The sequence below is a fragment of the Eurypyga helias genome, unplaced genomic scaffold (assembly GCF_000690775.1).
Source record: "Eurypyga helias isolate BGI_N326 unplaced genomic scaffold, ASM69077v1 scaffold48057, whole genome shotgun sequence".
Lineage (NCBI taxonomy): Eukaryota > Metazoa > Chordata > Aves > Eurypygiformes > Eurypygidae > Eurypyga > Eurypyga helias.
The window spans coordinates 2,040-13,857 of NW_010260722.1; the positions used below are offsets into that span (position 1 = coordinate 2,040).

Here is an 11,818-nt window from a genome sequence, read left to right on the forward strand (position 1 = left end):
TAAAAAAGCCCTGGTCTGTATAGACTGCAGAGCTCATGTAAATATGTCGTCTTGGTCAAGGCAGTGATGAGACCTCGAGATAGGCAGCAAAGGTCAATTTACTCTCTGATGTTGTACAGCAATATGCCTTTGCACAGCGTTAACTCCTAGTGGTGGTGGTTTTTCTTATGTTAGTGAAAACATTTGTTTAGTTCATATTTTGAAAACTTTGAGCTTCGGGTTGGCTTTCTGTCCTGCTGCAGAATTGTTTAATTAAATACAATGTGTGCTTGTCCATCTTTTTTCCTGCAAACTTCATGACGGGTAGCTGTATTTCATAAGTGTTGCATTTACTTTGGATGGGCTCGTAGTCAGCTTGATTTAAAAAAAAAACTGATTGTAGAGATGGTTGCTCCTGCACTTCAGCGGTTAAAAGAAGTCACTGCTGCTTTGAGACTGTCACTAGCCATTGTTAAGCTTGGAGGCAATTGGTGTTATCAGAGAACAAAAAAATATAGGGGAATATTAGGTCTGTAAAGTGAACTTTTTGCAGGGATTCTTTTGAAGGACTGGTAGATGGTTGAGGATTAGGGTGACTAACAAATACATTTTGGTGACTTCTGTATTTCCGGCCTTCCCTTTCATGGGTAAAACTGCTGTCAGGAGGTAATACAGAGTAGCTTTTGGAAGGGTAGTGCTGGCTGCCTACTTTTCTACATCATGTTACCCTGTGAGGTCTTGCTTTTACTTCTGTCTTGATGCTGAATTCGGAAGCAGTCGGTTTCAACCTGTGGCCAGTTAGTGTCTGCTGTTTTACTGATAACATGCAACTCAGACTGTGTCCAGGAAAACAGTTTTATTTCAAGAAGGAGATGGTTACGGGAAACTTATCTTAAAAATCTAGATTTGTTATAATCTTAAGTTAAATAAGGAAGGCAAAAACTACCGCAGAAAATAGTGAACAGTCTTCTTGGGGTCGTTTTGTGCCTGCAGAAAACCACAGTATGCTTTCATTACAATAGTTCATTCAGAGTTGGCCAACAGAGCTGAAGAAGCGGAAAATCTTGTTTTCTCCCAGTCAGTGAATAAAATCAAGGCTTGAGGCACACAACCTTGAAGGTGGTTGACAGCTCGATTGGTTTCAGGCAACTGCAAATGTTACTGCTTAATTACTTTGAATAGAAAATGTGTTTTGAAAAGCTGTTCTTATGTGCTTTGCATGTTGAATACAGATTGTTGTAGCTAATAAATTACTTTTAAATGTTCTTCTGAGCTCTAGCGAAACTCCGGTTTTCGTCTAAGGTAGACTGACAAATCAGAAATGAAGCAAACCGCGTGATAAATGAGACTTTATAACACATTGTGTGTCAGAACTGCGTATTTATACACGAAGCTGTAGAGTTGCTCACACATATGCTTCTTACTAAATTGAAGACCTTAACTGTTCTTTATAAAGCAAAGAGGCAAATTCATGTGTCTGATTTTTGATTGGTTTCTAAGAAGCTGTTTCTTACTTACCGAAATCTAACCCCAATTTTAACTGCTGATTAAAGACTTTTTTTCCAAAATACTTCTGTCTTACTTCATGTTATTGATAGGAAAGGATCTTGTAATTCAAATGGAATAGTTGCTTTTCTGAAGTTTTATGTTAGTGATTCATTACTCCTTTGGGTTTGAACATGGGTGATAGGATTTGAACTGAAGGAGGCAAAGGGGATGTGATTACTTTCATTGTACATCTGGCTGAAAGCAAGTAACTCCTTTTAGGTGATGTGATTTTACAATTCTAGACACTGGCCTACCAATGCTTTGTGTCTCTCTAGGAGTTGTGATGGATGTGGACTTTGACCTGCCCTCCACAGGGCAAATGTGCCGTCCAGTGTTTTCAGTTGTTGTGGCCATTTTTAGGTAACGGCCCCTCTGAATGAGGGGTATGGTTTTTCACCTTGCAGTTGGAGCCTTTCTGTATTCTCATGTACAAAAGGCATCTTGCCACCAGATTGGCCCAGATGGCCCAGTGTCTTGGGTAATCCACTACTTAGTTGCTTCCCTACTGGAATTTAGACGAACTGCCTTATTTTACACAGTGGCTTTCATTTTGTTGTAAGAATAATCACCTAGGTGCTTATCATTATCACTGTGTCTCTGCTAAGAATTTCTGGCTTCCCTCAGCTTTTAGCTCAATACAGGGGCAAAAGGCACCAGGAGAGTCTTCTGTCAGGAATGAGATTTAGAGATTGATAGGTGTGCTAATTCTATCCAAATTCTCTGTTGAAAGCAGAAAGATTTTGTGGATCACTGGTGTTTGTCACAGCTTCCCATGGATGTATTTAAATAAAGCTTGGAGCCTGGGGCTTAGTTTAATCCTCAGGTGAGGAGAAGCACCCAAATGAACGAGTAATGTCTTCAGCACAGGTCTGTTAGCAGTGTCCATTCAGGTAGACAAGGATGAGCCACGTAGGTGTCCCTGCAATCTGGTTTATCTTCCAAAGGTAAGACTTGGGGGTGGCAATGACAGTAATGTGGTGGTGACTGCATGCAGAAACCAGTGCAGCTAGTGAAGCTTTCTTTCTAGTGGAAGAGGTGCTTATCTTCTGTGGTTTATCTTTGATCTGATGTTGGGTTTAAGAAAAATATCCTTTACAACTTTGTTGCAGCTAATTCCAATAACACCTGTAAAATTAAGGACTTTAAAGGGGGTTACTGTCTAGGAAATATTTTCCATTTTTCGAGTTTCTCTGCTGAAAGTAAGATGAAGCTCTGCTAGAAGTAGGAAAGAAACTGAGGAACGTATGAAATGGCGTGGTTGCCTAGCACCTCAAAGTTACTGTTGGATTTTATTTTGTGCATTTCCTGTAGCTTTTGCTACTTTATATAATAAAACTCTAGAATTTACTGCACAGAGTGTGGAGCTAATATAGGGTTAGACTGCTTGAAAGACAGGTAACGTACTTGTCTTTGAACTAAGCTAATCAGATACTTTCAGTGGTAATTCAGAGTAATTGCTGAAACGGGCTTCTTGAGGGAAGGATGGCAGTGGTGATTACTTTAGTAAGAGTGATTCTTGCAAAAGAGCTGCAGGAGAACATGTCTGAGTGAGTTACCAAGTGAGCCAAAAGCTTAGAGTGACTTACACTGAGAGAGGAAATGGTCTCTCTAATTAGCAAGGATGGCAGTATTTTAGGATGTGCTTTGTTTACAGTAGTGCAGAACTGTAGTCATGGTGCAAGACTTCTGAGGGGTAGGTGTAAGATTTGCCTTACATATCCAATTCCTCTTCTAAGGATATAATTGCGGGAGAAACTGGAGTAGGGCAGAAGAAATGATGTGACATCTGGTTCTCAAACTCTGATAAGATAATGGGGATACATGGAATGGTAACATCTTAACTTGTATTTCTTGGGTACAGTTGAAATAGGCAAATTAATATCTTTATGGAGCAGTTGCAAACCCTGACTAAATACTAACGTTGTTCCTTGCAGTTGGCAAGCATGAGTTAACTGGGCATAAAGTTGCAGTGAAGATCCTGAATCGACAGAAGATTCGCAGCCTTGATGTTGTAGGAAAAATCCGCAGGGAGATTCAGAACCTCAAGCTCTTCAGGCATCCTCATATAATTAAGCTGTAAGTTTTGCTTGCTGTAATCAAACATATTTACAGAGTAATCTCTTTGCTATTGCTGATGTGAAATGTGTTTGAAGGGTGATACTACTAGCAGTATGTTGTCAGGAAAGTAGCCAACTTCCAAGTGTGGAACCACTTTTAGCATCCTCTGTAATGTATTTTCACAAAACTGATCTTCCCTGTGGGCTGGAGAGCTTCCATTATATTGTTGCTTACAAGTTATTCGGACAGGTATGTAGAAGGTAATCACATGATAGATAGTTCTAGTAGCATCCATCTCTGTTTTTAGCTACAACTTCAGTTTTTCTGGTTATATTTGATATTTTTTTCTGCTTAGAAAATTAGTTACTAAGAACAAGATTATGAAGGGCATTTCACTACTAAGTTTGTTGTGTTTTTTTACTCAAAGTATCTTTTTAGTGATGTGCTCGGTCAATGATCTGTGGTTTCTCAAATCGATGACACTGACTTTTCAGAATTAAGGGTGTGCAGTTTGTTAAATGTCATTGATATTTCAGAATTTTTCAGTATGGCTGCTACCACTTGTCTGAATGTTTACAGTGTGCCTGTTTACATTTGTTAGTTGACCACCACCTCTCTGGGCAGCCTGTTGCAGTACCCTGTCACCCTCACAATGAAGTATTTTTTCATGTACAGGTTGAACCTTCTGTTTTCCAGTCCATTGATGATTCTGACATTAATTTCCTCTAACAGAGTGTGGGTGGCTTTTATCATCTTAATCATGCTTTTGGTGTTAGTGGTTTTTTTTTTCTTTTCCCCCACTGGACGAGTGTTAAGACCCCACTGACAGATGCCATCCTTATACACTCACTTTAATTTGGCAGCAGCTCTTACACTGAGAATAAATTGAGTTGTGTAAGATCAACTTAACTTCTTCTAAAAACTAAACCACTGAAGACTATTGAGCTGATTTGGCTGCAGAATTGCTAGTGCTGCTAGTGAGAGTTCATGAATGAGTCCAAAGAACATAGCTATAGACAAAACAAGAGGGGAGGTGTCAGTACACAGAGATATGGGAGCAGAACAGAATGTCTACTTGTGGTGGTGCCAAACTGTTAAGTCAGGTTTCAGATTATAATTTCTTTCTCAGGCAATTATGAGGAGAATGTTTTTCTCCAGCCTGTGGAGAGAACGGATAAAATGTAGGAGATGATGGAAAAATTGATGGATCTCTAGCTTTGCAGTTGATCAGCCTGCATTTCTGAAGCAGAAGAATTATTAGACTTTGTGCAAATTTGAAATAGAATTGAGATTGTTGTGCAGGTAGACCTGCTAGTAACTTAGGATCATGCTGCTAGCAACTGGGTTGGGGAACTACTAAATAGCAGATTAAGCTATTTGGTATGGAAGTAAACAGACTTCTTCAGCTTAACATTAAAAATTAGACTGTGTCTAATTTCTAACATTATTTCATGCACTGCTTTGGCAATATATATACCATTGCAAGCCTGTTGCAGGAAGAAAATCTTACTATAGCTTTAAATAAAAAGCTTTGGAGCGTCTCCTCTTGTGGTTTTTGACCTCTGGTAATAGAATGCATCTTGTTTTCCTACATAAAATTGCCTCTTTTTGCATTCTGGTCATCTGTAGTCTGTGGTTTGGTAAACTTACTTATCATATAGGTATGTAAAGATTCCACAACCTCCTTTTCCATAATCAGAAAAACGAGCTGACTGTAGAGAAGCATGGCTGTAACTTTCAGATTAAAAGAAATACATACTATTTCTGTAGTAGTATCTTAGCTGTGGCTTCAGAATGTAGTTGATATTTGAGTACATAAGATACTTTCAACCTAAGTATTAGAGAAAATCAGTGAAGGTAAAGCATTTTGGACTACAAGATTTTAGATAAAACTAACTTTGAACTGCCTTAGAAGGGTATTGAGATTATTGAAATGTTAGACTACAGTACTAAGGTGTTAAAACAGATACAAACACATGTATGCACACACACACAACACCCTGACCTGGATAGTCTGAACTCGTTATTGCTGTCGGTGCAGTTCAAACAACTTGTCTCAGTAAGCTGAAGCATGTCTGGTTTTCCCCTTTGTCTTGGAATTGGCATTTTGAAGAACGCTGCAGTTCTGTAGTATATGTGTGAATTCAGTTAATTACTATAGTTCAGATATTTGCATGCTTTAGTGTAGTACCTTGAAACATTCATTTTCATCCAGTTGCTACCTCCTGTCTTCTTGATACAATACCTAAATTTTGGCTGAAGTGTTCATTTTCTTGTTTCATTAAAAATCGATCACTTCTGACTGTTGTAAGGGAAAACAATTAAGCAACTCTTGGGTAAGGATATGTAGAACAAAATCAGAATCTCTTAAATGGGGAGTTTGGCCATAAACTGGTTATTTCAAAACTTCAGAGTTTTTTGAAACTTAATTGAAGTAGAATAATGACAATAGAACAAAGTGTTAACACTCTTAAATACTAGTGACAAATTTGGGTCTCTTTGTAAAAGATAATATTCATGATTATGAAGAGCAGGTTTTTTTTCTAGTCTTGAAGTACACTTTTTATTTTTGGCCAGTCAGGTTTTTTGCATGTTAAGGTTGAAAAGTGTATTTTTGAGACACTAGCAAAGTCCTCTTGAATTCCTTCCTCACTGCACCAAGCTGTCTGCAAGGCAGCACTGTAAATAGTTTTGCAGAAATCGCTTGTACTAACCTTAGTCCTCTGGGAGTACAAAGGCTGAAACTCCTGGTGGGGAATACAAATTACCTGCTAGTCTTGGAAATCATGGTATCACATAACGAAAGGAGTGGAAATAACTGCTGAAAAACACTGTCATTCCACTAGCTGTAAATTGTCTGGGAGGTATTTTAAAGTGTACTTTATCTGAGACTCTGCACAACTTTGGTTTTAACTAAATGTAATTAGCATCTTATAGTGTGTAGACTAACAGATACCTTCTCTTACCAGGTACCAGGTCATCAGTACACCAACTGACATTTTCATGGTGATGGAGTATGTTTCAGGAGGAGAACTGTTTGATTATATCTGTAAAAATGGAAGGGTAAGAAGTAGTCCAACTCTTTATGTCCAAATCAGTGACTATCATTCTGTTAATGCTTTGGCAACATTCCTGTGCCACCTGACACTGAGGTAACAGACAGGTTCTTTCTGGGGATCCTTGGCAGAATGATACAATTAAAGCTTTATGAACAGGATATTATGATTAGAGCGGCACAGGATTTCTACAAGCAGAATCAATGTAGTACAATTTGTAAGTAGTGTAATTCACAATTTATAATGCAGCTTATGGACCCTCTAATCACCTGGACCCTCTGCAGAGTGAGTCAAGTATAAATACAGTTTGCTGTATCAATACAACAATCACAGCCTAGACTTGAAAATCTTATGAAAGAATGAGTCACTCAACCCCCAGAGGAAGCAGAGGGCAAGAGGTGTCCGTGGCTACGGGGGGGTCGCAGGTCTCACTGTCCCGCAGCAGTTCTGGTCCAGGTTCCCCACTTAGGACTTGTAACTACTTGATTTTGCAGACAGAGCTCTGTGTGCTGTTACACTCCCCTGTTCTGTGACAGGGTCATCCCCACCTGGCTGGCGGGGGGCCTGGGGGTTTTAGGAAGGCAGTAATCAGCTTAGGGCCAGTAGGGAGTGGAAGAAACCTGTTTGGTTCATCTGCTTGGTTCACAGGACATTCAGGGCTGAAAATGAGAGAAAGGGAGCAAATGCATGACTAGCTTGGTCACAGAATGGCTGCTTGTCTCATAAAATGGCATTAGTTATGTTAACCACACTGCCAGGAACAGGGAGCAGGGTTACCAGTCACCCTCTGTTAAATGAAGGTTTCTTTTGATGTATTTGGCATTTATTTTGCTGTTAGTAATTAAAATATACTTGATGACTACATCTTGTTCTAACCATAAAACTGTTTATATGTTAATGCGTCAGATCTTTTACGTATGATTTTGGTCAGAGCATTTTTCTTCTCTACTGGTAATGATAGGCTAATTTACAATTACATGGTTGCATAAACTGGGTGGAATTGTGTCTAGCTGGAGTAGCTGAAAACTTCCTTCAGTATAACCCACTACTGGGAAGTGACCATTACATCCCTACTACCTTCTTATCTACTAGAAGAGTTTCTGTGAAAGGTCTGAAGTCACTTATAACAAACCATTTAGATAACTAGTATACTTTTAGTTAGTTTTTAGAACAAACTTTGACCTGAACTAGGGCATATTTGTATGAATTGGCCAGCAAAGTCTGCTCTTCGGGGCTAGCTGCTAATAGCATAAATAGCATCTAAAATCTATCACATCTTATGCGTGTCTTAAGCTGTGCTTGAATGTCAGAGTTCATTGATGTTCCAGTTAGAGGAAGTTAATGATTGGGTGCTAATGTTACTAGTTACTGAGTATGTAACATCTGCCTAACCAATTTGAAAAGCATGAAAGAGAAATTTCAGTGACTCGCTGAATTGGTGGGTGTGGTTTTTTTAGACCTGTGGTACAAACAAAAGGATGTAGGCTATGATGCTTTCTGCTACAAGTACTGATAATCTGCTGTATGAGGTATCAAAACTCTAAATACCAACTTAAGTTCATGAGAGAACTGCCTTTAATCTGTATAAATGAAAACCCAGTTACCTTCCACTGGCTCATAAATGTTTAAAACCTTTGTCTGTCTCAGCTTGATGAGAAGGAAAGTAGACGTCTGTTCCAGCAAATCCTTTCTGGTGTGGATTATTGTCACAGGCATATGGTAGTACATAGAGATCTGAAGCCTGAAAACGTGCTGCTTGATGCACACATGAATGCCAAGATAGCTGACTTTGGTAAGCACCGCTTTTCTGTAACTGATCTCATTTCTGGTGTTACTTCGATCCTGTTAATTACTGTGTGAAATATTAAGTAAAATGTATGCATTTGAATATCCTGGTGATTGGACACAATACAAGAACCTGAAGAGTATGAATATAAAGCAAAATCATGTTCTTTCACACATGTAGAACTTGTTTTCCTCTCAAGCTTTCTTTTTACCTATTTTCTGCGACTGAGTGAGATTGTGAACTGATTTGTTTGCCTTTGCTTAACAACATTTTCTCTGAAGTGCTAAGGAGACTTAGTTCCTGACCTTTCCACTTCACAATTCACTCCTGTTGCTTGTTTGACCATCTGTAAAATGTAGATGCTTAGCTCTCTTGGAAATACAGTGCAAGGGCAGTTCATCATGCTTTAAACCATGTTGCTGTAGTAGAATACACCAGACCTATTAAAATGCTCTAACTTTCTTTAAAAACCCTCATGAAAAAATGGAATTAAAGCATGAAATGTAAAATAAGAGCAATTACTCTTGGAAACTCCTGTGCTTCTTTGCTATATACCTGGCTAAGTAATCAGAAAGCTTAATTGCTTATACTAGCTGTTTGTGACACAGCTGCTGAGAACATTGGCAGCTACTTCTTGGAATGCTCCGTATTGGGAAACATCGCCATAAAGCATAGTAAGGTATCCGTGCTGCTGTATCATCATGATATGTTATCTCTTGTAGACATAGTGGATAATACCTGCTCTTGTAAAGGACTTTGAGGTCTCTGGAAGGAGCTGGGTAATGCTGAGTATTCTAAGTATATCTTAAAAGTGTGGTGTTCAAGTATGTGAGCACTGGGTATCGTATTGATTTCTTGTGTGTAGAAAATGCTTTAGGTGAAATGGCTTACGTCGTAAAGAAATGAAGTACAGTAACTTAGAAAAATTTTCTTGTAACTAAAGTATTAGTAAAGCTGTAGAACTCGTTTAATACACTTGTCACAATTAACTAAGAGCTTAATAAAAGCTTTTGTGTATTAGAATATGAAAGCTAGCCAAGCTGTACTCTTTCAACCCTCCCTCACCCCTGTAAAAGGGCGTAATTCCTTCTCAGAGACTGACTTTTCTGGCTTACGGTAGTCACGATCATTCAGCCTCCACCGAGGAAACTACAAGATATTTTCCACAGCTATTCTGGAAGTGATAGTTCTTTACTGATATTAGAGTATACTGAGGGTTGGTGAATGAAGATGTCCTGGTTCTAAAGAACACTTTAATTACCAACAGGATACCTAAGATCAGAGTACTGAACTGCAGCGATTCAGGAACCAGCTGAGCAGTGTGGTGGTGAATCACAGTATCATAGAATTGTTAGGGTTGGAAGGGACCATAATGACCATCTAGTTCCAACCCCCCTGCCATGGGCAGGGACACCTTCCACTAGACCAGGTTGCTCAAAGCCTCATCCAGCCTGGCCTTGAACACTTCCAGGGATGGGGCATCCACAGCTTCTCTGGGCAACCTGTTCCAGTGCCTCACCACCCATGATGACTTCACATGAAGTCATGTACTCTCTGTATACCCTCTCACAGAATTTTATTCTGTGGCAGTGTCTTGCAATTTGGCATTTAGAAGCAAATGCGGGTTTTAAGACCTGTTTTTGTTAACGGCCAAAATCCTATCTTGCTATGCTGCTCCATCTTCTTTAGAGCAACTTTGTTCTCTGTTTTGCCTGTGTCACCCAAACTGGACTAGCTTTTGTCTTGGAATGAGTATGTTCTCAAATATTTCTAGGTTATGTGTAATAATGTGTTGATGTTACTCAAATTTCCAGTAAAGTAAATGGAGTATTACGTGGCGTGCTCATACAAAAACTTCATTGATTCCAAACACTGTTACTTCTTTACTGAGATAAATCTGTTAATTTTCTATTTTGAAATGCTAGTGATTTGTTCTAGGTGGTATATGCAGTATGAAATCATTTGGCTCTCTGAATTTTTAGTAGTGACTCTTGTACACTTTCAGGCCTATCAAACATGATGTCAGATGGAGAATTCTTACGGACAAGCTGTGGTTCCCCTAACTATGCTGCACCAGAAGTAATTTCAGGAAGGTAGGGTCTTTTATCCGTATTCGATACATGTGTGCATGTGCTTCAGTCATTTTGATTCTAGAAGCTACAAAACTAGTTCAGTTGACAAAATTGATGCTGATAAACCATGGGCTGAACTTTTAATTGTCTTGATAATTTTTCATGAATATTTAAGGCTTCTGTGAACCAGCTTTGAATAGTTCCTGCAAAGTGGATTTGGTGTCTAATGGGAATCTATTTAAATGTATTAAACACAACTGACTGACTTTTTTCCCCAGATTATATGCAGGTCCAGAAGTGGATATTTGGAGCAGTGGTGTTATTCTCTATGCTTTATTATGTGGAACCCTTCCATTTGATGATGATCACGTGCCAACCCTTTTTAAGAAGATATGTGATGGTATCTTTTATACCCCTCAGTACCTGAATCCATCAGTAATTAGTCTTTTGAAGCACATGCTGCAAGTGGATCCCATGAAGAGAGCAACAATCAGAGACATTAGGTAAAACATGAACTGGTATCTGATCACAGGATGCTGGAATGATAATCTCAGTGCAGTTATGCAGAACAAAGACGACGTTCATACAGCTTGTGCATGTTTTATAGACTGAGATGAAAAATTCAACTTCTGGTGGTTTGGCTTCAGCGCTGGTAGTTCTGATCTCCAGTGGCCAGTGAACTGTGGTGTGGATCACAGTGAAGTTAGTTATATGCATTACATACAGAAATTCTGAGAAACTCGAGGTTGAAGGGTGCTATAGCAAAGCTGTTTTACCTGCAGAATTATTTGGGGAAAAAACCCTGTATTGACTTCTCTTGGGGGGGGAGAATTCTTTGCTGTTAAGAACCACTATTCTGTACTATAAATGTCTGAGAGGAAGTTATGGCTCTTTAACTGGATAATGGTTGCTTCTATTTATATTTCTTCAGACTTTGAAAAGTCCTTTAAGACTGAATATTCTGCATGCAAGATGGCACCTTCTAGCTTCGAAACCCTGTCATGAATTTGTATTGTGATAATTGCTGTATCGAATACTGATAAGTTAAAGCTTGTAGGTACAGTGAACCATCATGAGCTCCAGATTCCAAGAGTTGATTCTGGAGAAGGTGACTGCTTTGACAAGTATGCAGAGGGTCAAATAAAAAAAGAAAAAGCTGATAGAGCTCTACGTCATGCAACAGCTCCGCAGCTTCGTTAGGTTTTCCTGTTTCCTTAGCAAGAAGCTCTAAGGAGAGAGCTCTGATATACTGCCTTAGTGAAAATGCTTCTTTTTTAGGGTTGGAAGCTAGGAAGTCAGTGTCGTGGTTTAACTCCGGC

General features: G+C 39.1%; 1 protein-coding gene across 1 annotated transcript; it reads left to right on the forward strand.

Moving 5' to 3' along the window:
- Positions 1–3,461: 3,461 nt before the first annotated feature.
- LOC104512218 (5'-AMP-activated protein kinase catalytic subunit alpha-1) lies at positions 3,462–11,030 on the forward strand (the record flags this gene model as incomplete). Its single annotated transcript, XM_010155113.1, has 5 exons — positions 3,462–3,603; positions 6,555–6,648; positions 8,289–8,433; positions 10,433–10,520; positions 10,778–11,030. Coding segments are annotated over 5 exons (698 nt in total), but the record flags the coding sequence as incomplete, so codon positions are not given.
- Between the last annotated feature and the right edge of the window lie 788 nt (positions 11,031–11,818).